The 27,331-nt window shown below is 34.9% G+C and overlaps 3 protein-coding genes across 8 annotated transcripts; 1 reads left to right on the forward strand and 2 right to left on the reverse strand.

Moving 5' to 3' along the window:
- Positions 1–103: 103 nt before the first annotated feature.
- On the forward strand, positions 104–10,497 carry LOC130649589 (tyrosine-protein kinase-like otk). Of its 5 annotated transcripts, XR_008983073.1 has the most exons (6): positions 104–321; positions 6,899–7,237; positions 7,674–7,901; positions 8,216–8,510; positions 8,686–8,720; positions 9,014–9,675. XR_008983073.1 is itself a non-coding variant. In XM_057455896.1 (4 exons), exons 1-4 carry the CDS (start codon positions 207–209, stop codon positions 8,344–8,346), a joined length of 813 nt encoding a protein of 270 aa, XP_057311879.1. In that variant the 5' UTR covers positions 104–206; the 3' UTR covers positions 8,347–9,675. The 5 variants fall into 5 exon arrangements, 1 of the variants encoding a protein (XP_057311879.1); XR_008983070.1 differs by adding an exon at positions 10,184–10,497 and having other exon boundaries at positions 8,216–9,130; XR_008983071.1 differs by having other exon boundaries at positions 8,216–8,720.
- LOC130649591 (uncharacterized) lies at positions 9,787–12,586 on the reverse strand. Of its 2 annotated transcripts, XM_057455900.1 has the most exons (5): positions 12,520–12,586; positions 12,161–12,235; positions 11,933–12,007; positions 11,753–11,827; positions 9,787–10,267 (listed from the first exon to the last, which is right to left on the reverse strand). In XM_057455900.1, exons 1-5 carry the CDS (start codon positions 12,566–12,568, stop codon positions 10,215–10,217), a joined length of 327 nt encoding a protein of 108 aa, XP_057311883.1. In that variant the 5' UTR covers positions 12,569–12,586; the 3' UTR covers positions 9,787–10,214. The 2 variants fall into 2 exon arrangements, with proteins under 2 accessions (XP_057311883.1, XP_057311882.1); XM_057455899.1 differs by lacking the exon at positions 9,787–10,267 and having other exon boundaries at positions 11,036–11,827.
- A 1,817-nt stretch (positions 12,587–14,403) lies between these two features.
- On the reverse strand, positions 14,404–18,921 carry LOC130648452 (uncharacterized). The gene has a single exon (XM_057454505.1). It carries the CDS (start codon positions 18,919–18,921, stop codon positions 14,404–14,406), a length of 4,518 nt encoding a protein of 1,505 aa, XP_057310488.1.
- Positions 18,922–27,331: the final 8,410 nt, after the last annotated feature.

Genomic DNA, 27,331 nt, shown 5'->3' on the forward strand with positions numbered 1-27,331 from the left:
TACATATGATTGGTTTAATACAGCGTTATGGCTGTTGATTGGCTGTTATTATCAGATTACGTTGCAAAAAAGTATTGGATAATCTTTGTTATTAGTTAGCGTCTGTGCCAATTAAGTATTAAAAGAAATTCTTAGAAAAGTTATAAACATATTTTGTCGAAAAACACACGACGATAAAAAGATTAGCCTTTTAATAATGGCTGAAAATGATTTTATTTTTGGGTGTATTAATGGGTTGGTTTATTTTTACACATCATCATTGTCTATATATAATCATGGCAGGTACGACAACCTTGCATACAAGTTTGGAAGTGTTAAAAGGTACTGGTTAGTTATGTTAAAATGTAAACATTAAGTTGTAAGTTGTTTATAGGACCGACGTTGCTCATTTATACAAAATCAAAATCAAGCATGGTTTTACAAATATATTAAACATCAGTAAATTAAAAGTTTGTTTTGAAGAAGGATTATGTATTTGTCCAAAAATGCTTTAGCTATGTTAGCAGCTGTAAGAAGGTAATAGACCTATTTCAATATCTATTTCCATTCCGCAAAATACAAAGCCGGAATAGACATACTAACATGAAAACAAGGTTAGTTTAGACACAAATTTAATTTTTCAGAGAAGTGATGTACATATAGTTTTTTTGCCTTTATTATTTATCAAATTAACTTGTCAAATGGGCAAATTATGAACTTTTAGTAAAAAAAATAGAACATGGCACTTATTTTATACCCATTGGGCTTATTACTGGCTTATATTTTGTTCCGGTGTTTAGCTAGCTAGCTATTGTTTTTCTTATGACTGTGGTTTGGATTTTATATTTTTTGAAACATCTGTAATTAACATTATGACTTGGCAATCCCTTTCCTTCAAGGCTATCCTAAGCATGTTGCGTTGGTGGTATTAGACTGAATATTGGTCTTCATCATGTTATATATTCAACAAAGTGTAATGAGAGCAATGCAATCACCCAAGACTCATAGGTATCCTTGAGCCTTGATTATTTAAAAATTATGGCCTGTAAGAATGTTACGGTGATTCGTTAAAAGCTAAGAGAATTGTAGATGAACAAACCGCTCATGATTTGTTTCAAGTCACATCTAGTGTCAATGCAATAATGTTTAGCCAGGTGAGCTGGGCAGCACTCCCTTAGATATGTTTAGTACTTGATTGATTTACCACAATAACTTATAACCTATAAGTTATATGGCCTAAGAAAGTTAAGAAATTTTTAAATATAATAAACAGCCTTACATGTTCAAGAAATGATAAACCTACAATACTAATATGAATGTAAACAAACAAACCAATACAATAAACAATTTGTGATTACTGGGTACACTGGGTTGAGCCAAAATATGTTTATTATAAATGTATATTAAATGGAAAGGTTAAAGTATATTAGCAGAGGAGTGTGACAATAATGACGATACATAGCTGGGCAGCACATCATCCCAAAGTACATGCTAGCTATAACAATCAACCTATAAAATCTGGCTATGAAAAGCTGGGTAACTTTTTTAGGAAAATAATTATAACCTATATAATTATAATATATATAAATTATAATTATATAAGTTATATGAGGTCTTAGTAAACTAGGTAAACATTTTATAACTTACAGTATAGAATATATAAACTTTTTCTAGGAGCTAGGCCAACATAAAAGTTGCCATGAATACACACTTAATATCAATAAGTATTCATAATTTTTGTCACACTACCACTACTAATACCCTCAATATACTTTTATCCACTACGCTCCTTTCAATATGGCAGTTGAAAATTATAAAACCAACATTTGTTGATAACTAAGGTCAGGAAAGCTGTTAAACACCTTGGCGCCCTGAACTTTATCTAAACTGACCTCGTTTTTATGCCATGTTTGATTTTCTGCCACCAGGGCTAATCATGAAAAGGCGATATTGAAACAGGTCTATTAATAACTCTGAAAAGGTTTTAAAGTTACTTTTCTTGCTTAGACTGGCTTTATCCACAATAAACATATATGTTTCATGCAAAATTTCCAAACGATATGACTAGCTAGCTAACCCAAAAGGTGTATAGTTGTGTTATGACTAGCAAAAAGTAAGGACTTGCTTTTAGCGCAAAAAAAGGGCATAACCAATTCTGTAAACTGAATTTTTTTTACTGATCTAAACGTAGTTAAAGCTCTTTAAATGGCTACTACCAATATAAGAAATACAAGAAGTAAAGCCAACACAACCACTACACCATCGGACAGCAATACGAATCTCAAAACTGAAAACCTGAAGTTAGCTATCTCAAAGGATATTCTGATGGACAAACTCTCTGAACTTGAACAACACTTGAAAGAGTCGCTGGCCAATCAAAAAGACGAAATTATATATAAACTCCAAAAAGAAATTTAATCCTAAAATCAGCTACGTATTTTTCAATATTATATACATTCAGTTCGACTTTCGTTAGTATGCAAAAAAGCAAAAAGTCAAAAGTTTTTTTTCCTTGCTCAATTTGTGATAAAGAGGTAAAAAATGATGCTATTTACTGTAATTTTTGCAATTTATGGGTTCATCGTAAATGTAATAAGCTTAGTATCCCTGAGTTTCAAAAACTTGTTGATTTTCATGATAGTGAGATCTGGTCATGTTTTAGATGTAATTGCACGCTCTTTCCTATAAATAGTAAGCCTGTTGAACAAAGTTTTAATTTTCCTAATACCCATTCCTACAGTGAGAATTTTCATGATAATAGGGAATTTCATGGCATCTTAGATTGGGACTCCAACTCCTTTAACGAATTATTATGACTCCAACTCCTTTAACAAACTTTCCTTATCTTTAAACAGTAATATATCTTTTTCCCATCTTAACATAAGTTCTTTTAACTTAAACTTTGATAATCTTGAACTTTTCTTAAAATGTTTTAAACGTAATTTTGGTATTATAGCCCTTTATGAAACAGGAATTCTTTTTTACTGCTTCCTTTACTCCTTCCCATCAAGGCTATTAATTTTCAACAAATATTTAATTCAACTAACTGGGAAAAGGTGCTAAATCTTAACAATAAAAATCCAAGCTTTTTTTTTATTCTTCTTTGATCAGCTGAATAAACTTATAGATCTGTGCACACCCACAAGAAAGTTGTCGAAAAGGTAATATGAAACCGTGGATAACCAAGGGAATTAAAAAGTCCATTATCAAAAGAGATTCTTTATTAAAAAAATTTAGAGACTAAAAATGAAATAAATAAGGACATTTTACACAGTCAATATAAATTATACAGAAATAAAATTGTTGCTCTTATTAAACTCAGTAAAAAGTTCTTTAAAGAAAATATTAAAAATTCTAAAGCTACTTTGAAGGGTATTAATAAGATTTTAAATAAATCAAATAAAATCAACCTAAGATCTTTCTAAATAAATATAATAATATAATTTTTTGAAAAATCATTTAGCTAATGAGTTTTTCAGTTCTCTTGCCGCTGAATTTCAAGAAAAAATACTCAACTTTTGCAATAATGAGGACTTCATCTCCAGGAACCCCCTCAACTAAACCTTTTTTTTGTTCAAAACAATCCAATTTTTAAGTCATAATAAAAGCAGTTGTGGATCAGTATTCCTAAAGTTATTTTTGTTTCTGTATGACATGAATTATGTCCTACTTTAACGAAAATTATCAATTTTTGTTTTGAACATGGATTTTTTCATCGTCCCTTAAAGTTAGTAAAGTAATCCCAATTTTTAAAAACATAGGATCAAACCAAGATGTAAACAATTATCGGCCCACGCTACTTTCAAATATAGATAAATTTTTGGAAAACTAGTTTAAGAAAGGCTTACATCCTTTTTAATTAAACATAATATATTTTTTTAAAAAAGACAATTTGGTTTTAGAACTATGCATTCTACTAATTATGCTCTAATTACTTTAACGAAATATATACGTAGGGCACTTGACGAGGGGCAGTTTTCTTCTGGTGTGCTCATAGATCTCCATTTCGCTAATGTTAGTCATAATTTACTACTTCGAAAGCGGAAACTATATGGTATTAGGGGTATTGCTTATAATTGGTTCATATTTTACCATACTGAAAGATCTCAATTTATAAAATATGGAGAGATAAATTCTATTTTAAGGAAGATTCTATGTGGCATACCTACAGGTTCTATGTTAGGTATCTTCCTTTTTATAATCTCTATTAATGATCTTTCTAATGCCATAATTTTTAGTAAATCTACATTATTTGTTGATGATACATGTTTACTTTTTTTAAGTCCCACCCTAAAGAAGGTGAACAAATGTGTCAATATTGATCTCAAGAGGCTTCTTAAATGGTTATGTGCATATAAAATATCTTTGAATCTTTTTAAAACTGAGGTTATCCTCTTCCGTAGTTCCAGTAAAAAATCATTCTGAATTTTAGTCCAAAGCTTAATGTTAAATTTTAAGTAAGTAAGTAAGTAAGTAAGTAAATAAGATGCCTTAGAATGTTATAAGACTATTTCTTAACTTGGAGTCCTCATAGACAAAATATATCTGCTAAACTTCGAAATGGTAATGGTATAATTTCTACGTCCTAAATCTACTCTTTTTGGTATCCATAATGCTCTCTTTAATTCTCATTAAAGATATGCCTGTAATGTATGAGCCTTAATCCCAATGCCAACTGAACTTTCCTACTTCAAAAACAATTTGTAAGGCTTTTGGCATTTTCTGATCTTAATGCACATGCTTCTCCTTTATTTAATGAACTCCGCATTCTGAAGCTTACTGACGTTATTAAATCCTTAAATGTTTTACCGATTTATCAAATTTTAAACAGGCTAATTTCTTCTCTCGGTAATACTTTTGAACTCAGCTACTACTCTAATACTCACATCACTAAGGGGAAATCAAGGGGTTTATTAGCGAAAAGTCACTGTAAAACCTCTAAATAAAGTATTAATTCAATTATTTATCAATCAGTTGTTCAGTGGAATGAGCTGCAGTCTCTGTGTCCTGAACTAGATTTTGCTACACTAGCAAAATCTCATCTAACTAAATTCCAAAATAGCATCTCGATAAGTAATTACATTGCCTAATTTATCACAAATGTTTCGCTTGTTTTTCATTGGTAGTTATTTAGGAAATTAATTATGAAGGTACACTAGAGGCTTCAGAATAATCTTTAATCGTTGTGTCTCCTATCCTGGTCATTTTTATATCAAAATATTTATTATTATTTATCTATTTCTACATTGTACATGACTTATCGATAAATAAGTAAATAAGTAAAAACTACTACCACTACTGCTACTACTTTGAAGATTATTTTATTTTAAAGCTTGAGTTAAAATCAAGGTAAGTACTTTATCGAATATATCACGGAAATATGTAGGAAACTTTTCTGTCATTTTAAGTTATGTTTGCACGCCCAAGAAGATATTTAAGATGATTCAAGTTGTTGTTTTTCCCTCAGTGATGATCAACTTTTCCACCGTCATTTGCTCGACTTTCGTAAAAGTCACTAAAGTCGAAAACCAACAGCCATTTCTTAGCCATTTAATTTCTTTTAAAGTTGATTCGATGAGAACCTGCTAATAGTTTTTTCAAATCAAATTGATTTGATTCAAAAAATCTTTGTGAACTATGAAACCACAATTATGTGATTCTCGGGAAAATTCAGCCATGATTTATTATAACACGTGAAAAGCATGTGTGTCCTAAAACGACCATCTACCACATGACAACCCTAAAAAATCCTGACCTGCGACTGATCTAAAAATATAACGTGACATTTGCTGAACGAAAAAAAGGCCCAGTTGGATAGGAAGAATATGGAAAGATATACCGCAACGTTTTAGTTGGAACTGTTTTCCAAGTTTTTCGACGATTTGAGTCAGTGTTGTTTCAGAAAGAGAGAAGAAAGCGGTGGGGCTGTGGTTGTTTTGTTGGGGGTTGTGGTGGTTTTGTTGGTTTTTGAGGTGGTTTTGTTGGGGGTGGTGGTGGTTTTGTCTTGGGGTTTGTGGTAGTTTTGTTGGGTGTTGTGGTGGTTTTGTTGGGGGTTGTGGTGGTTTTGTTCGGGGTAGTGGTGATTTTGTTGGGAGTTGTGGTGGTTTTGTTGGTGGGGGTGGTGGTTTTGTTGGGGGTGGTGGTGGTTTTGTTGGGGGTAGTGGTGGTTTTGCTGGGCATTTTCTCTGTATAGACTCAAACTTCCTTCATCACTAAAAAATCTTGGGCTTGTTCTAATTTCTGTTACCATTGCGAATCAAGATCGGATTAGGGAGTAAGTCATATATTCCAAGGGAAGTAAAATTATTGAAATGTCGTTAAAAAAGCTGAAGGACTCGGGCATAGTTAATCAGTTAGTTACAAGTTGGATACCAATACTCTCCTCGGAAGCGAGAACGCTATAACAATGGCCTAAGTGATGCACTGCATGGACACATTGTAAAAGAATTTGGCGGATTAGTGGACGTAAAACGTTTAGTAGCAAAAGCTTCTGAAGGTATGGCATAGAACACGGCAAGCCCCTCAGCATTGTTTTTTTTTTGTATTCAACGCTCTGACATAGTATAAAATTTGGCTAGATCTGCGCTGTTTATTATGTATTTTTATTTTTATATACGTCCTAAATGTCGTGAGGCTATGTTCTAGGTTTCGGATTATAAAATGAATATTTTCCAAATATTTTAAGTTGTTTTGGCAACAATATGATTGTATTTTGTATAGCAATATTCATTTAAACCAATTCGGTCCAGGGATCGGTCTGCGATATGGTATGATATTTATATTTGTCCATTAGGAACCTGTCTTTGATTTTCTGGGTCACATTCCTCCTAACAATTCGAACCCTTTGTCACCTCTGATCACAATTATGTGATAAAAGCTGAAAAGTATACTTTTTTTAGATTCATCTTTTTTTATTTAGAGCCTGGTCCGGCAGGTCCGCCTGGTCCTCCAAGGGAAAAAGGACCTTGCCTTTTTCATCCAAAATTGGTGAGGAAATCCTTAAGCAGAACAGTTAACCAATCACAAAGCATCAACATGTCTTGTACGTTTGCTGGGAATCCAGTACCAGTAGTGACTTGGACAGTGCAGGGTAATTATAACGAAAGGACACAGACAGATAAGGTTAACATCACTTCTTCTGAAATATCTTCTAACCTATCTCTTGAAAACTTAACATGGGAAAATACTGGAAACATTACGTGCACAGCTGAAATTGTTGCGGGCAAAGATTCAGCTACTGGCAATCTCAATGTTCAATGTAAGCGCCTAATTTAATAATAAAATATCCAAGTTTTACTTCAAATGTCACAGCGTATCTCTGCTTTCAGGAAATTGTAAGTGCAACTTTTTTAAAAACTCTTTGTTTAAAACTAAAATAAAAGAACTTAGGAAGTATGCCAGTTATAGCTTTTGACCAAAAACAAAAATACTGCATAAGGAAAAAGAATCAAATTACATATATACTCTTTATGAAAAACATCTATGTGTAGAGAAGCAATTTACATAGCACCTAGTCCAATTTATTGAAATGCAATTATATAATTCATTATTCATACAGAAATACAGAAATAAATTGATAGTAGATTTTTTATAATCTGCAAAAGGTCAAATAGTTGTTGTCACTTGATTTTTAATTGAATGTTCAAAGAAAATTTTAGGGTGTCTATAATATATTTTATTGTGTCACCACTTAGTATCTCCTGTCATTTCTGCACTAGAAGAAATATTATCAGGAAACATATATTCTGATGTTAAACTTTCAGAGTGTAAAGTTATTTTCCAGCCCCCTGCGAACATAACATGGGAAAAATTATCTAGCAAGCTTTCTAACAAAACTTTTGTCACGAATGGAATGCTTCAAATATCAAATATCACCATCGAGGATGAAGGAGCGTATGCATGCAAGGCCCACAATGAACTAGGTAATATTCATATGAAGTGGTCAACTTCCCTTGTGTTTCTCCGATTTGACTCATTCTTCTACCATTTCTGTCGTGGAAAATGTAAGACATATTTTAATCTTGACTCTTTATTCTTCTCCAAATCTTAGATAAAGCATAAAAAGTTAAAGAGCGTATTTCTTACTAATACACATACCCTTTCTTTCTTTTCTAAGACTTTCTTTTTTAAGACAAATAACATTGATTAGTAGCCTCGCTAGAATGATCCTATTTTTATATTAAGATCGCATGCATTATCAATAATTTCGATTTCCTTTAATTTTTTTATTCTATAGCAACAGCAAGCAAAGTAATCTATCTTAAGGTTATTTTACCTGAATTTCTTACCAAGCCATCAGCTTTTATCGAAGTTACAAACCTCGCAGCAGTGCTTTGCCAGAGGTGCATCCAACAAAATGTCAGGTGATTTTACATCTTTGGATGGTGACATACCAATAGAATCTACCACGTCTATCGACAATGATACTGTTAAAATCTTGTCTGTCGTTAGAAAATCTGGTGTGTATCAATGCTCAATAACAATTGTGAATCTGAAGATTCAATCGAGTACCTATGTTAGTTTCTACTCGTGTACGTACAATTTTACTATACTTTTCAATGTGTATAGAACAATATCTTTTAGGTTTTTTTGTTAATATAAAGCAGTTCTAATAAAATAAATGTGTTAAATTTGTGTCCTGGTGGCAAATTTAAAAAAAGTGAACACTTGACTCATTCATTTCATTAAGGTTGCGTTATATTTTAGTGATACAGTCTCAACGGCCTGGAAAGCTGAAAACGGTGGGTGTCATAAAAAGTATCAATGAAGCTTTTAGATCTACTAAAAAACGCCTTTAAGATCCAGAAGTAAAGATTTCGGGATGTTTAATAATTTGTTACACACTTGAACTAATTTTCGTGTGTTCTGTTTCTTTTTCGAATTTACCAATACACGTTTAACAAGCAAACTTTTGAAAAAATCTCTTTCATTACATAAAAACAACTTGAAAAATAATTTATCACTATTCTCGATCTAGAACCAATAGATTGCATCAATATAATGTACTGTATTTTCTGCATATTCTGTATTTTAGTGGATTCAACGATAGCCAATGAAAAACATGCCCAAAACATAGCAAGCTGGTTAAAAGAGGTTTCGCCTTTTGGCAAATACACATTATGTTGGAAAGGCACGGCAAATAATTAAAAAAGTTAGTAGAGCTTTCTACCATATCGTGGACTAATGCACATCACGTCTCATGTAGCCCTGAGATATCAGGGAAAAGAGCCTTGCCGTCGTCAGCTACAATTGGCACGGCTTAAGTGTTTGCATTTAACTATCTAACCTAAGGTCCTATCCTAAGTTCCAATTGCGTAATTCTAATATAGAAATAGCCGATTACTACTTGTAACGACGAACTTTAAAAGTTGAAGCTATGAGTCAAACATATTTTCCTGGTGATTGTAGATGCAAACTTTCAAGAAATACTTAGATATTTATGTTTTCTAAAATAGTTTGAAATTAGTTTAATTAGTTATATATCATTCATAATATAATAAGTTAAAATACAATACGACGGTATTCAGCGATGAAGGGGTCAGCCTGATCATTACAGCAACAGGAGACACACAATAAAACAATATATATATAGATTTTTGATCCGTGACGAGCGTTCAAAATTTAAAAATGGCAGCATGCTGTAAACAAAGAGGAAACAAAACAGTCACAATAAAATCAATTTCAGAGCTTTATTCTATTTTCAATCACATGTAAAACAGGGATGCATAACATTATTAATGCAAGATGCAGAAGCTGCATCAACTATCTCTCTATTAAAAAGGTGCAACTAAAATACATTCACAATAGTGAAACTCCCAGCTCTGTTGTTTAATTCATACTTGAGACTAGCCGAAGTCCCGTGGAAGAATCCACTGAATCTCTCATCGAGTCCATATGATGGGTGCCAAATAAAAACATAGAACATGGAGAACGTGGAGAAATCCACTTTAATCAAAGGAACAATGGAAAATATTGTTGATTAGAACCATTTCAACGACTAACAAATATACATAATACCACGTCAAGAAAGTCTGTTATGAATTACACTGACAATTAATTCTATTATTGACGAAAAACAGCTAAAACAATATACGTAATAAAAAAAATCTTACATTTGGTATGTGTAAGTTGATTGAATGTCCGTAATCCGCGATGCATAAGGTAAAAACGAATTTTGGAATGTTTTTATTGTCTTGACTTTTAGTTCGTGGATTATCCCTTAAACAAGAGATAATCTACTTAACAAAGCGCGTCACGGGAAGGCAAGCCATGGGACTTTGCGCTTCACCTAAAAAAGAAAGAAGAGCATGTGTTAGACAACATAAGAAAACAGTGGTATGGAGAAGTGTGGAAAAGGAAATAATCACCTACTGTAATGGACAATTGTGTTTTCGAAGGTGTAGTCAGAAAGAAAGACAAATAAATCTGGTGTGCTATATTAAACTACCTGTTTAATTTATTGTACAACATAAACTCTTTAACTTATCCTCGCACTTTTATTAACGATAAGAAATAGGAGTTATCTGAAAGATTCGAACACAATAATGTAAACGGTGGAATGTAATAAACCATTACATACTAATAAGGTTTTATCACTTAGTGAGTAAAAGAATGTGACAATAAAATAAGAATGAAATGAAGTTGAAAATGGGTAATTTAATATAAGCCATCTGGAATCGCAACAGAAACTTCAATTAAGAGAATTGTTCCGTAAATAATATGTTATGAAAACTTCTCAACAGCTACTTTGTAGTGTCAACGTGACACAATAGGGGGCATTCAAAAACGCTCAAATAGTCATTACTATGTACTCATCCGTCAACTAATTTGTATTTGCCTTAAAATGTTTGAACAAACTGTTTTTTGAATGCCTCCATGTTATCTATCTATAAATTAATACGACTTGTGTAAATTCAAATGGATTTGTTAGGAAACACAAAAACGAAGTCTGTTCAGAATTGTTTTTACTCCGCAGAATTTTATTTTTGTTTGAAAACATGTTTAATTATAAAGCACTGTCGATCTCATCACCATGACAAAAGATTCATTTTCCAAAATGAAAAGTGATAGTTCCGTCATGGCAATTAGACACAACAGTGCAGGGTCGACTTCGCTCTTGTGTTTCGGGGAACTGTGTTTGTTTATCATTAGTTGTAATGCTGGTGGTAGTTTTTTTATTTAGTTGTTTCTTCCAGCTCCTTTTGAATTTTTCACTGTCTTTATACCCATTATGTTTCCAAAACTGAAACGATCTTTCAGATTTTGGACCAGGGTTCTCATCCCTATATTCTTTGTAGCGAGCACGAAGCTCGTCGTTCTCTTTTTCCTTTTCTGAAAAAAATTAAACTTCTAATAATCAAAGATTTTACGTGCAAGTGCTAACGGTGTCCTCAATTTTATGTTACTTACTACTTACTATTTAAGTAACAATTGAAATTTGTAATTATGATTGATCTCTTTAGGTAAGTTGTGAAAGTAATTAAAATTAAAAATTAAATTGCTCGACATAATATAATATCTGCACTGTAAAGTCATGAAATGTGCTGATTTAAGTTGTCCTTTTTCACCATGAAATTTATGCTTGTTGATAGAACGTTTTTAAGAAAGTTTGAATGATGACGTTAAAAGATTTCGCAACAGTCTACGATGTTGTCATTAAAACACTGAAATTTTAGGTCATTCTTAGGTAATAAAAATGATCAATGATGTACACACATGAGTTTATAGTCATGTGTTTTCATTTTATCTAATAGAAACGTATAATGACACTTACGTTCCCTTCTTTTCTCTTCTTTTAAACTTCGCATTTCTTTTTTCATTTGACGCAAAGCGTCGGCATGATCTGCAACTAAGGAGATTTATTGGTAAAACTTTATTAAAGTCAATATAAAAAAAAAGGTTTTTAATCGATATTCCCTTCACTGAGTTTACACAGTATATATGAGCAACTTACTTTCCTTGTCACGCCCCTCTTTCAGTAAGTCAATCTCTTTTTTCAACGTCACCAAGGACTTTTCTTGTTCAATACCTAATTTGAAAATAATATAAAAGTAATTTATTTTTCATTCTATTGGTAGTTAAATTTAGATGTGTTCTTCTTAGACAAATAAAGTTTAATTAAACGAAAATAATCGTTAAAGTATTTCCTTGAGATTGCACCTCAGTATAATAAAAAACTTACTTTCCTTTCGACGACATTCTTGCATGTTCCATAATTCTTTTTTTAATTTTATTATCGTTTCGTCTTCTTCCATAACTAAGCAAAAAAAGTCATTTATTCTTGGCTGTGTCCTTTTAGATAAATAGAATTTTGAGGAAAAATAAATTGTGAATTATTAATTATTGACATGTGCATTAAAGAAGAATTAACAAAGTTTGTTTCCAGTGTAAATTTTTGCAAATTTTCTAATAATAATACTTTGAATCGAAAAGCTATAGCTTTTTTTTCAAACAAACTTTGTCAGTTGTTGTTCTGCTTACATAAAATTACATGGATTATTATACTCAAGATAATTATACAAACAATCGTGGGATACTTACTATTGTTTTCCAAATCATCCATCTCAAAATCTAGCTCTATTTCACCCATTTTAATATATTTATTACCTAAAACAAATGTGCGTCATTTGTTTAACTTTATAAAGTATTATAACACACTTTGAAAGTAGAATAAAAAAAACTTTTTTTAAAGGTCGTGGGTTTAATCCACTGGATCCATAATTTTTGCAGCACTTTTAAAGATAATGCGCAGGTTCACTTCTACTAAAATTTTAATTTTTTATTACCGTTTATAATAATGGTTAGATCTACAAAGCTATCATTTTTGCAATTTAAAAAGGCCTTGGCTTTCAGTTCATGGAAAGTTCCTTATTCGTAGCAATTTTTTGGGTAAAAACATTTCATTTAAAACAATTTTGTTCATTTATAGATTGAAGTTACTTTTGGTTCCGTACAAATTTGCAAAAACGTAAAACAATTGTCTCTAACTTTTATTTTAATCAAATAAATCGACGTAATTAATTCGATAAGAAGAACATTTTGGCTTTTATAAGGGTCTGTAAAGTGTTAAATTTAACGAATTAAAGGGTTTAAATACTTTTGTAAATCTTTTATTTTTGCAATTTAGCCTTGTTCTTATATACACATTACTAAAAGTACGAACAATGAAAATCCAAGTTGTAATACAATAAGAGTCAAATTTGCAACATTTCTTCAGTAATATTACTTAGCTCTAAGCGATGATGTTTTGCCAAAATATATATTAGAAGTCAAAATAAAAAAAAATTACACCATAACAATGCAGTCTATTTGTAATCATGAACTATATATATAAAACTGATTAAAAACTGAATTCTAAGTCCGAAAAAAATTCTATGAACTAAAAATTTATAGATGTCAAATGAGCGAACAATAACTCCAATATTATTTCCAAAAGAACTGCTACGAATATGGTAAATCCACTTAACGAAGTGCACCACGGGAAGGTAAGCCATAGGTCTTTGCACTTCACCTAAAAAGACATAAAGCTAAGTCTTTATGATTCTACCCTTTTTAGGCTTGCACACACATTAAAGCTATCAAGTTCTTCACATTGCACTTGCCTAGACAGTTATTTACACATGCTTTCCAATTTCCAATTCTTTTATATGGTGTTTTGATTAAGAACTATAAACCTATTCTTGCGCTGACATATACGATATTTATATATATAGAGGAGAGGTCATTGGATATAACATATGAAATAAACTGTTTGCATATTACAGTACAAGCGCTTGACAACAGTTGGTGAACATTGAAAAGCAATGCAAAACAAAATATTAAAGTGAAAGACTTTAAATTTGAGTTAAATCATTTATTTATTGACGTTTTTTTTATCAGTGGATTGCACTGAAATCCTGTATGTAATAAAAGTGCTTTTCAAATTTCACCTGTGTGCAATTTTAAAGTAAATGTTAATCCATAGCATTCTTCTTGCAAGAATCATATCATCTTGCGCAGGAATCATCTCATCCCACCTGGTTACTGTGAATTAACATCATACTTTAATCAGAAAAAAGAAAGCGAGAACTCAAAAAAGATTATTATTAACAAATTCAATTTTAGAAAAAAATTGTGCAATTAAATGTTTGTGAATTAATAATGTAAAAATTCAAATAATGTAATTTTTAACAATTGACTGTCCTAAAAAGAATGCTTTTAAAGAACTTAAAGCTTGTTAACAACTTTTTTGAAAATTTGTTTTTTTTTGTATTTTTTGTTTCATTTTGATATAACAAAACAACTCCTACAATAAAATAAAATTTAAAAAAAATTTTATTCTAACAATTTTAAACGGAAAATAATGTGCATGTAAAGATGCAAAATCCTGCCAGACAGGCAACATTTCTCAATTTCAAAAATGACAAAAACTTACTGCTAGCTGGACTAAAGTACTTGCTGATAAACAACATTTTTTGTGTAGGATTTATTTAAAACATATCCTTGTTTGTCTGTTCTTAACACTTTAACTTTAATATCGTTGAATGAACGCGCCCTTGAAAAAGCCACGTAAAGTTGACCATGAGAAAAGCAAGGTCTTCGGAGAAAAATCCCAACTTTTTCAAAGGTTTGTCCTTGTGCTTTATTAATTGTCATTGCATATGACAATCGCAACGGAAACTGACGCCTTCGGAGCTGAAAAGGTAAGCCAGTGTCAGAAGGCGTTAATTGAACCTTTGGAATGAGAACTCTGTGACCTTGCGCTATACCAGTTAATATTTCTGCATCAATTGTGTTTATCCTTAAGTGGCGCACAACTAACCTTGTGCCATTACACAATCCTGATTTTAAGTCAAGATTTCTTAACAGCATTACTACCGCGCCAACCTTTAGTTTAAGAGAATGTGGTGGCATACCTGACGGAGTAAGAGAATTTAAAAACTCTAAAGGATACAAATTTTGTTCTTCAACATCATCTGCTACAACAGAGTCAGCGCTATTGTATGTTATTACATCCCCTGGGATCTTTTCAAGAACTTCATCATTTATCTGCAACGTATCTTCATTTGTCGCAGATAATATAACTCTCGACGAATAGTCTTCAATAATAATGCCATCAAACATGATATCGATGAGATTTTCACTGTTTTTTAATACACAAGTAGGAGGTATTTCTATGCAGTCCCTAAAAGGATCAGCTGGTTTTGTGGGAAGTTGGTCACTTCCAAGCTGCAAAAGCCAATCTGCAAATTCCTGCTCTTGTAGTCCGGCTCGCATATTTAACCGTAGTTGAAAAGAAGTTATTAATGGCCATATATATGAGCTCTTTAAACATACATCAATCACTTCTGCAGGTCTTGCTTTTTTGACTACAGGTAAAATTTGTCTAAAATCTCCGCCTAAAAGAACAACTTTTCCTCCAAAAGGGAGATTGACGTTGGTAATATCTCTAAGCATAGTGTCAATAGCCTGTAAAGCATACTTTGGAATCATGCTACACTCGTCAAATACAATAAGATCTTTTTCCCTTAAAGATAAAGCTTGATGACTTGTAGGAGACAAATTACACGTACTTGTATCCACTATAGGAACGGGTAGCCTAAATAAAGAGTGTACAGTGACACCCTTATTCAAAAGAGTTGCAGCTATTCCAGTCCAAGCACAGGTTGCTACTTTTATCTCCCTACTTTGCAAATATTTTATAATGTAGTTGTAAGTATATGTTTTTCCTGTGCCACCAGGACCATCTAGATAAAATAAGCGGGAGTTCTGTGGATTACCATTACAAACATTTGTTACAGCGCCAATAATGGTATCTGCTGCATTCACCTGATCACGATTTAATGTAGGTCGAATTTGGGCTACGTCTTGAGCTATCAAACCCAAATCCGGATCTGGGTCTGCTGGAAGTTCTTCTACTTCTGGTAAGCCAAAATCAGCAAGACTTTTACCTGATTGTCTGATAGTTGTTGCTATATTGCTTAGAGCAGCAAGTTCTGCATTAACTTCTTCCATAGTACGACTGAAATCTTCAATCATACCCATGCGGTTATCCAGCCACAGCTGTAGTGGATTGTTTAAATCACAATGGGTAAGTAAGAAACAAAAGGTTTGCCTTAATTGCCTTGGAGAACCGACAGCAGTCACTTCTTCCAACGTCCTCTCCCACTCATCATCACCTTCAAGAAGACCTCTTGCAAGGCAAGCCTCGCGAAAAGTTGGGTACAAGTGGTCATTGAACGTTCTTAAAAATTCAAAAGAAGTTGCACCAGGAACATGAAGCAATAGCACTCTAAGGTAAAATCTTTCACCTTCCTTAGGGTTTGAAGAATACATTCTGCTGATAATTTTACCACCCCCTCTTCTTCTCACCTTCCATTTATTTTGTGATTTATCAAACACAAAATGGTACGGAATGTCAGTGTATAAGTACATATTTGCATTTGCATTTTGCTGATTAAGTAGAAACCAAGCAGTGAGATGAGAAAGGCGATTTTCAGCTCTCTCAACTGCAGCTGCTTCATCACCTTCACGAAAGTAAACCCTTTCATAATTTGGCAAATGAAGAGCTAGTCTGAATATAACATGTGATTGGTCATGCAAATTGTAAGCAAAAAGACGCCAACATGCCTCTGGAGAAGATACGTACCTTGCATCAAGAAAAGTTGTTACTTCATCATGATCTAACCTTTCGTTTATCTGAATATTCGCACAGTCAAAACCTTTATATATATACTTATAAAGATATTTTACAGCTTTAACCGTCATACAGGCCTCAATATTTATATGAGCATTGTATTTTTTTGACAAATAAGGGTTATAAGGAACAATCCATCTGTTATCAATATCTGAATTTCTGATAGTAATAGTCCTTCCATTATCACGACGCCTATATTTTGGATAACCATTACGATTTGAAACTGTGGAATTTGAGAAATCTTTAGGGAATTCTTTGGAGCATTTCCCATCTACCATGCAAACAGAAACAGGATTTAAATGTCCGCATGGACCATGAATCATGCAACTTTTTATTGTTTTATATAATTGCGGATCATCTATTTCAAGAGGAATTTCCGCTGATATTATGGTATCAATATCATCAGCATGGCGGAGCTTGTCTTCGTGAGTCAAATGTATAAGCATATGGACATGTGGAAGTCCCCTTTTTTGAAATTCTATTACATGAACATAAGCTATGGTTTTACCTAGTACTCCTCGCGTGTGTATATCTGCAAGAAGTTCTCTCAATTTTAAATTAAAGACCCTTGCTATAAGGTCTGGCCGATCGCATGGACTTTGACCGGGAAAGAGATTGTCTTTAACCTCTGGCCAATTTGGATTACATGTGAAAGTTAAGAATAAATCAGGCTTTCCATATTTTGCAACAATGGCCATTGCGTCCATGTAATTTTGACGCATTGCTCTTGGGCTACCTTGAAATGAAGATGGAAGAATTATAATACGTCCTGGATTGAGCTGTCTTTCGTCAGCTCTGATACTCAAATGATCTACCAAGCCCTGGTAAGACTCAGCTCTTAGTTGCGCTTGATTTCTGCGTATAAAATCTAAACGTTGACCTTCAACCTTAGTATATGCATCAACAATGTACTGCTGCAATAATTTTTTGCCGTAATGAATAGAACTGAAGCTATTCCTTACTGCAAGTCGATACACATAGAACTGTAACATTGTTACTGTTTGACGTCTTGCTGTGCGGTGTTCTTCAACGTGGAGAATGTTATTATACCATCCTGGATCTCCCCTTGGAAAAAAAACGGGATACATCATTGGGTCAACATTTGCCGACATCGTAGAGAGATTAGTTAATGGTCGATCCTTTGGATATATTACAATATCTCGTGTGGTCGGTGGTGCACCATCTTCGCCAACAAATACCACAGCTACTTCATCTTGAGTTGGAGTGTTATATCGCCTCCTATCTCCACCAGCGAGCATTCGCATCGTTACTTGAGAAGCTGGGCGATTTTCACGCACTGCTCGTTGATTTTCCTCCATTTCAACTGCAAACATATTTTTGAACGCTGCACTGAAAGGAGATTCTCTTTCCATTACAGTATGAAGCATGTGCATTACCTCTTCTAAACACTCGGCATTTGCTGGATTATTCAAACGAATGTTAAGTGCTTCTGTTGAATCTATTATATACAACTGGTTGAAGGAGGGTGTAACATTTTCAGGAGGATGCAAACAGCCAGACCGATGAAAAAGCTGTCCACTTATCCTAAAGCAAGGGGGCCCATGTCCTTGTGGAGGTCTTATATTTGCTCCTAGAGAGGCAAAAGCAAAAGATGAATTATATTTTCGTATATTTGTTTGAAAATTTTTACATAATTGCTCCCTTCCCGTAAGCAAGTGAGTCAGCTCTTCAGGGTATTCATTTAATTCAGGAAGGGCTACTTTACCGGATTGACAACATTTAAAATTTCCTTCATTTTGAAATTTTTTACTGGAACAATATGGACATGTGTCAGACATAGGACCAAGTGTGTGTACAGAAGTTTGAGAAACAACACCAAAATCCCTTGCAATATTATGAAAAACTCTACGTGCGTTTTCTCTGACATGCCTCCTTTTTTCAGCATTACGTGCAAGTCTCTCTTCTCGTACTCCTACTTGCTCTACTCTCCTCGCAGCAGCTACCTGCTGTGCATTGCGCCTCCTTCTAACTTCCGCTTCAGCAGGAGTTTCAAATGCCCTGTGTGCTAACATGCGAGAAGTATTGGTGGACCGTCGACTTCTCACTTCAACATGCGGTAAGGTGGATATTCTGGAGGAAGAACTAACATTACCTAGTGGATCATTTTCAAACTCTTCTGCTATATTATTTGGTGCATTATTACTATCTATATTATTATTAGAATGGTTGGTATTATTAGCAGGCCGCTGCAAAACAAATCTGCCTAATGAGTTTAAAACTACTCTAAACCCATTGCTACCAGCCATTACTTACGTACACACAAGATTAAGTTGTCCTAAAATAAAAAAGATGTATCTGTTACATCTCCAAAAAATGAGTATAATAGACTATATAATAGAGAATTATAGCCGGAAACTTCAGCATATTATGTAATTACAATAACTATGTATACACATGTTCTTATAAGGCACAAATCATTACTCGATATGTAGCTAGCTAATTCAATCACCTTTTTTTACAATTTTTACAATTCAGAATAAAACAGGATTTTATAAATTAGATGCATAAAATGTGGCTACAGACTAAATTTGGAGAAAAGCTATGAAGCAAAAATAAGGTCGTTTATCAATATCGTGGTTCACACGTTAAACAAAAAGCATGTAGGTTCAAAACAATAAAACAGGATTTTATAAATTAGATGCATAAAATGTGGCTACAGACTAAATTTGGAGAAAAGCTATGAAGCAAAAATAAGGTCGTTTATCAATATCGTGGTTCACACGTTAAACAAAAAGCATGTAGGTTCAAAACAAATGCTTACGTAATTTTTGGAGTTTGGTTTTCTTACAAACATACCTAACCTAGGTAAGGTGTAGCCTTATATGCAATTATATGAAATTAGTTTAATTAGTTATATATCATTCATAATATAATAAGTTAAAATACAATACGACGGTATTCAGCGATGAAGGGGTCAGCCTGATCATTACAGCAACAGGAGACACACAATAAAACAATATATATATAGATTTTTGATCCGTGACGAGCGTTCAAAATTTAAAAATGGCAGCATGCTGTAAACAAAGAGGAAACAAAACAGTCACAATAAAATCAATTTCAGAGCTTTATTCTATTTTCAATCACATGTAAAACAGGGATGCATAACATTATTAATGCAAGATGCAGAAGCTGCATCAACTATCTCTCTATTAAAAAGGTGCAACTAAAATACATTCACAATAGTGAAACTCCCAGCTCTGTTGTTTAATTCATACTTGAGATAACCAAAAAATGTAAGCTATTTTATCTGTGACCATAAGTCATGCTAGCTTGTGAAGCCTATTAAATTACTCTTGTCAGTTGCTAAAAGAACATTTTGGACAAAATAAAAATTTGAGACGTCTAGATGTAGTCACTAAGTTTGCACAAATTTAAAGCCGCTTAATGAGGAGACCAACTATATATTAGGAAACAATTTCAAAAATGATGACGAGGAGTGTTTCAAGTGGAGCGTCATAGTATACCTACACCATACGGAGATTGAAAAAGATGCACAAAGAATCACTAAGATGAGACACTACGTGGACCTACAATTGGAAGGGTAGTTAAAATTACGATGCCAAGCGAGGCTGAAAAATGGTTATTCTACAGGGAAGCCAGATGCAATTCAAGGTATCCCTTGCCATATATGCCGACTCCGAGAGTCTGTTAATCCCGGTAGAAGATGGAAGGGGTACCCAGACGAAAAAGCTGAGTAGGCATGTACCGTCTGACAGGTGTACATATAGCACGTTCGCCTATGGGGATGTACTAGAGCCCCTAACCGTATACAGGGGTAAGGACTGTGTGGCAAAGTTCGTGAACCACTTTGAGGATGAGGTGAGGCGGCTACATTATACCTACCCACAGCAACCCATGCTGCCTCTAACAGAGGTGTTAAAAAGGGAACATGATGGGGCCACAGAATTTTATATCTGCCTAAAGCCGTTTGACGACTGCGAGAATAACCGCAAGGTTCCAAACCATGGTCACTATACGGGGCTGTATAGAGGTGCGGCCCATAATAGCTGTAACCTCAAATATAAGATAGCTAGCCATATACCTGTAATATCGCACAATCTCTCCTGATACGACGCACTCCTGTTTATAAGGGAACTGGGCGAGAGGTACGACACGCAGGACTTTGGGTGCATCGCTGAAAATACCGAAAAATACATCAGTTTTAATGTTAAAATCAAGGTACCACTTGCAGACATGGGGTACGCTGATGGGGAGGCCTACAAGAAGATCGAGATTAGGTTCATCGATAGCGGTAGATTCATGTCATCCTCTTTAAACAAGTTGGCAAGCAACCTCATTGAAACAAACGCTGCATGCATGAAATGTCATCAGTGTGCAGATACCTGTCTGGAATTCCAGAGCATAGACGCTGTGTATGTGGCAAAATTCTGGCGTAAAAATTGTGAATCGAATACCATGAAGCAATTAAACGAACAGAAACTAAAGGCAAACGTACCATCCATGGCCAAATTCATCGACAAGGACGACGTATTCAGGCTGATGCTGAGAAAGGACGTGTACCCCTACGAGTAAATGGATGATTGGCAGCGATTCGAAGAGTCGGTGCTACCGCCTAGGAAGGCATTCTACAGTAAGCTGAATATGAAGAGGATCAGCGACAATAAATATGCCTATGCAAAAAAGATATGGAATTGTATCACCCCAGAGGGTGATGTAGTCACCATGGGAGACTACCACAACGTGTACCTCAGCACAGACGTCCTGCTACTATCCGACGTGTTTCAATTTGATATTTTAAAATTGGTGATGTATGAGTTTCATTACGAACATATGCAACCCAAATACGGTAGCAAATTGCAACTCTGTTACATGGACACAGACAGCTTCATTTATCACATTCGAACAGAGAACTTTTACAGGGATATTGCACAAGACGTTGAGTCATGCTTCGATACGAGTGCCTATAATCCAGATGATAACAGGCCTCTTCCTCTAGGGAAGAACAAGAAGGTCGTCGGTTTGATGAAGGATAAGATAAATTGGAAGGTTATGACCGAGTTTATAACACTTAAGGCCAAGTTATATGCTTACAACAGCCTCACAAAAGAGGGCGGTGATCACAAAGCGAAAGGCGTGTAGAGATGCGCGACCAAAATGTCCATCACCTTCGACGACAATCGCCTCTGCTTGGAGGAGGGCGTTGACGTATACAAAAGCCAAGTGTTGATTCAAAATAAGGGGCATGAAATCTACACCCAGGAGGTATCGAAGCTAGCACTAAACAGGGCAGATGACAAAAGGCTTGTGCAACCTGATCAAATTACAACGCTTGCCCGTGACCATCACCGCTTGATGTCTACGCATGAATAAATGGAGGTGTGTTTGTATATTGCTATACTTCTACCGTATGCTCTGATTGCGTTTTGCTTTTTTCGTTATAAACGACTTCTAATAAAGATGTCTGATATTGCGAGAGTATTCGACAATGCCTCTGCAGAATATAAAAAGATAGAGAAACCCATCAATAAACGTCAAGCTTTGAAAGAAGCCCTACGCAAAGGCAAGGATAATCTCCTACCCAAAAAATGCACAGAAGAGTTTGTTGATAAGGCCCCAGAAGTGGCCATCGAGAAGGTACATACCGAGTTTGTGCAGAGGGAACTCCAAGAGAAGGGGGAGACGACGGGGAAGGGGGAGAAGGCACTGTCCACTCACGTGATCTATGCTAGTATGATTGGGAATTTTGTGGACATTGACTCTGTTGAGGGTCTGAGGCAAGATATTGAAGAAGACCCTATTATCTGAGATAGTATGACAGACCTCAGGATTCTTGTGTGCTGTACGACCGGTAGATGTTTGGCACCCCTCCTGGTAGCAGGGCACACGGCGCGGCATATGGGCAAGAAAAAGGAGGAGAAAGCGGAGACCAAGGAAGAGCCTTGGACGGTGCTATAATGTAAATGAGTGAGGAAGAGAAACAAGAAGAGAGAGTCATCACAAAACCAGTAAAACATCCGGGGCGTGTGGCCCAAAGACACAAGCTGGCTGGACTGATAAAAAAAAAGAAGTAAGAAATGAAACAACAAGAGGGTACTTTAAAGCCTACAGTCAAAGCCTCTTTCGGGGCCAGTTCCGTACAGTCAGTCTACATGTACAATGTAGGATCCTTAGCCGTGCTTGCCGTAGGAGTTAGGGTATGGTGGTATAAGTTTGGAGGCAAAACTGAATCTCAAAAGCCCACCCCAGAGCCCCGAAAGGACAAACATCAGGCACATCTTGAAATGTTCAAAAGGCTGTAATAATGAATGACAAGCAAGGCAAACATGGACAGAAACATTAGCCCGAAGGAAACCATGGTTATAGACTCCTTATGGGAATCAGTCAGGCTAATGTCCTATACAATGCTTAAAGCTATGGGTGCAAAAAAGGCTCTGGGAGTTTCTAGAGTCTGGGAAAAGATGGACTTGGAGGACGGCTCCAAGCTCGTCGGCTATATGACGGCAGCGATCTTGTTTGACGAATACGCAATCAAACAGGGATGGTATAAGAAATCCTTGATACCTCCAAAATAGACGGCCTAGTGGGACTTCTATATCTCTTGGAGAGATATAGAAATATGGAGGAGATATGGAGACATGTTCAAAATGCTCAAGATCTCTCTCTTGAACAATTTCAAGATCAAGCGTAACGGTCGAATATTAAGACAATGTATCAACTGTCGCACTGCTAACAAAGCCTCAAAGGAACGCGCAAATTGTCCCCATCAAAGGAATTGTCATAAGACTCTACATGAAAACAAGAAGGTCATAGCTATCTGTAGGGCTCATATTGAAGCTCAGTTTTCCGAAGGGGTGGAATGGGAACACTACGAATTTGTTCATATTCATCACAAGGTCCCGTTTAAATATATCGAAACTGGCAGGTATCCGACGCTTGCAGATGTTGCTCAGGAATTGCACGAACATTTAAGGTAAATACATAAATGGAGGCCAAATGCTAATCAAAGTGCAAACACGTTGCATAGATTGCCTGGACAAAGCGAAGGGGAAGCAGCGTACCAAATGCAAGGACATCAAAGACGTTGACTACGAGGTAGACCCTCGTACCATTGATAAGAGGATTCGAGGGTTTCAACAGGATGATAACTACATGCTTCTTTACAACCTGCTCACATACAACATTATAGGGCATATTTTTTAGTTTTTATGTACAGTATAATTCATATGAAAAATTTGAAATTCTATCTAAAAAATTGCGGCATTTATGGTTTATGACAAATTTCTGCGAGACATTTATCGCAAAAACTGACTTTTTTATTTGCGACATTTATGGTTAAGTTTGCGACATTTATGGTTGATTTGCGATACATATGGTCGATGTTGCGACATTTGTGGTTGATTGCAACATTTTATGGCTGATTGCGACATTTATGGGTGTAACAACAACTAGCATATTTTTTCCCGCCGTTCTTATTCGTCGAGAATTTTTAGGATTAATTGAATTGTTTCTTCTCTGAGCCAATCAAAAGATGAAGGAGTTCCAAACATTTGATATGAATATTATTCGACAGAGTAATTTGGCTCCGGGTGGATAATAAACACCCTGCAGAAAATGTAGTATTAAACAAGCGCACCTAGTCTCTAACGCCCTAAATGTTCCTTAATCTGTTTGGGTAAATAAGAAAAAGTTTTTTCTTTTTTAATTTTGGAAATATAACGGGTGTTTTATATAAATAAAAAAAGAAACGTGTGTACCGTATTGGCTTGAATAAGCGCCCTTTCCGAATACACGCCCGTCTCTAATAAGCGCTCCCCTTTTCTAGAAAATATTTTTATAACCACCCGTCTATACAATCGCGTGGACAAGTAGATGTTTTAAAGTGTTGCGATTAGTTCATGAATTACTGAGTCTTGTTAACTTCCAGAATAAATTTATGTTACCTGATAACACCTGCGCAAGATAATGAAACAAACAAAAGTTTTTGGACAGATCTTGCATATGCATTAATTTACCGAGTGATAGCCTTATGGTAGTGCGTTTGCTTCCAGTGCAAGAGGTTTTGGGTTTAAATCCCGGCCGAGTCATGCCAGAGACTATAAAAGTGTGAATCTATCCTTTTTGTTTAGCGCTCAACATGAGAATTGATATCCTAGGCGGTTGTCTAGTTGGGCGATTGCTGGGCTTGAACGGCTTTCGTGGCTCAAATAGGAGCTTTAAATGCAATAAGAACCCCTTTCGCAGGACCCTTGTTGATAACAGTACCAATAGGAACTTAAGAGGCTATCCTGGTAAATAATTTCAATAATAAAGTGTGATGCTATGAATACTTCAGCTAAATAGAAACTATATGTTGCTGTGGCGAAAATTCTAATTCGGTAGCAGTTTGCACAGATGGAGTATATCTCAAGCCTTACAGATGCATTTTTAGTTTTGCAATACGAAATAAGTTCTTGTGAATTTCTTGTGACTTTTCTGTGTCTATGATTAGTCAATCATTATTTTGTTCAAAAGAAGACTTTGTTTATTTACCACTTGAAATTTAAATAAATATCGGGACACACAGAATGTGAATTTTAAGTTTCAGAATATGTTATCAACAATTACAGAAGCAGATACAGTCATTGCCACAAAGTCGCGAAATGTATTAGACACCATGCTGCCTGTTATACCTTTTTCACAAAAAAATAAACAGGATACCTCAATTTTTTCTCTTTCTTTTTTATCGCCGAATGTAAAAATTAACTGTAAACATGAAAAAGAGGGACGGGGAAGACATGTTAATGCCTTTGCAGTTTAAATTACTCGGATAACATTTTGCACCTCACGATAAATAGTTTCAAAGAATGCCCCCTCAATCCGCTTTTAATATTCACCATTAAGGTAGCAGTCACCCTTTTAAAATTGCGACAAACATTTTTATACATAATTAGTTGCAAGAGTTATTTCCAACCTATAAATCCATGTTTTTTGTTGTTATAATACTCTTATTACGATATTATAGCTATAACACCAGTACACTTCACCAAAAATATTTAATTTCAATAATAGGCCTTTTTACTGGTAGTGCTACCATTTTTAAATTTATGACTTCGCAAAGTAGTATGGGAAAATCAGGGTATCTCAAACCAAAACAAACCTTGAACGAAGGTAGTCGCTTTTAATGTGTTCTGTGGTTTTTATTGAAGAATAATTACCGTTATGGAAATTAATGATCTTTGTGCTGTAGGAGCAAGTAACAAGGCTCGTAAACTCAAAACCTTATAATTACAAGCCGGATGCGCTACCACTACACACCATCTCCGCTGTGTGTGGAAAAGAAAATAGATTTTTTATCAAATAACCTTTTTAAGTGTCTCCAACCTTCCTCTCCAGATTCCTCTTGACGATACTATTGATATATGCGTTTCTCGGCTATTTGCGGACACTGATGTGGTTAATGGTATACGTAGAGGTGATTTTATGTGCTTTACTCACGCAGGCTACAAAAGAATCTCTGTTTATGTTTAATGGTGAATAATACAAGCAAATTGATGGCGTTGGAATAATATACCCTCTTGGGCCAACTTAACTAACGTATTGTTATGTTACAACGAACGTACCTGGTTTAAAGACTGCCCATCTGCCTATAGACCACCAACATAGCGATGTTACCTCGTCCGGTTTCGATGTCCCTTAGAAAGAGGTTCTTATTGTCTTTCCTCATTTAAGGTCCTGTTTTTGCTGCAGGCGAAGACACGCCTTAGAAAATTGTTCTATAAACGTCTACCGTTTTGTTCATTACAGATAGTTTTCAAATCTTCTTTGAGATTGTCTACCATGTTTCCCTATAAGGATAAACTTTCAAGGTCTTTGCTTTCGAGCGTCGTTTAATTCTCGTGCAGTGGCTGCAACGCCACTCGTGTCGGTAAAAATATACGGCACTTGATAATAAGGTCCTGCGAACATTCAGGTGTATCACATCTTACTTGTTGGAGAGTTGCCACTCGACATCCTTTAATCTCCTACGTTTCTTTGTGTTGCCGTATGTAAATTAGATATTTTTACTGAAAGTGTTTTTCACCTGGTAGCCTGAGAATTTTCCTTCTTTTCTGAATTGCCATTGAGTCGGGCTGTTGTGCAGGGAAACGAAAAGCAAAACAGGTAGCTACTGAATGTGTTTTTTAACACATATACCCTCCATCGTGTTTTGTATTATAATTATTCTTTAGTTTCTAACTAAAGTGGGACAGTGTATTACAGTAGAAGAAACTAAAACTGGTGGCAGTAAACGAGGAGGAAAAGGTGGAGGAGGCCGTCGTAAAAAACATCATGGTGTACATTTGTTACAAACATATAACTCCGACGATGGACATCATCATTCTGATCATGACAATGAAGAAGAGGAAGACGAAGGGGATGAGGGGGATATGGAGATGGTGGCGGTGGAGACGATGGTTGTGGTGGTTGTGGTGGCGGAAGTTGTGGTGGCGATTGATGGTAAAAAAGCAAAAACTTTCTAAATAAATGTTTTTAATGAATTATTTTTTTTTTTGAATTATTCGCTTTTTTAAAATCACTATTTTTTTTCACAATCCGTTATTTTTATCGCGACTGCTGTATCAGTTGGAAAATTCGACGTGAAAATTCGCCGAACGATATTTGAAAATAGAAAACTCAGATTTTTTTCGCATGCACCTAAACAGCTATTTATATGCT

Source organism: Hydractinia symbiolongicarpus, chromosome 7 (genome assembly GCF_029227915.1).
Source record: "Hydractinia symbiolongicarpus strain clone_291-10 chromosome 7, HSymV2.1, whole genome shotgun sequence".
Taxonomy (NCBI): domain Eukaryota; kingdom Metazoa; phylum Cnidaria; class Hydrozoa; order Anthoathecata; family Hydractiniidae; genus Hydractinia; species Hydractinia symbiolongicarpus.

Coding starts and splice junctions, on each gene's coding strand:
- LOC130649589 (XM_057455896.1), top strand. CDS start 207: ATGATTTTATTTTTGGGTGTATTAATGGGTTGGTTTATTTTTACACAT. Junction 322..6,898: donor AAGTTTGGAAGTGTTAAAAG/GTACTGGTTAGT, acceptor TTTTTTATTTAG/AGCCTGGTCCGGCAGGTCCG. Junction 7,902..8,215: donor CAAGGCCCACAATGAACTAG/GTAATATTCATA, acceptor TTTATTCTATAG/CAACAGCAAGCAAAGTAATC.
- LOC130649591 (XM_057455899.1), bottom strand. CDS start 12,568: ATGGGTGAAATAGAGCTAGATTTTGAGATGGATGATTTGGAAAACAAT. Junction 12,008..12,160: donor AGAATGTCGTCGAAAGGAAA/GTAAGTTTTTTA, acceptor TTTTCAAATTAG/GTATTGAACAAGAAAAGTCC. Junction 11,828..11,932: donor AGAGGGGCGTGACAAGGAAA/GTAAGTTGCTCA, acceptor AAATCTCCTTAG/TTGCAGATCATGCCGACGCT.
- LOC130648452 (XM_057454505.1), bottom strand. CDS start 18,921: ATGGCTGGTAGCAATGGGTTTAGAGTAGTTTTAAACTCATTAGGCAGA.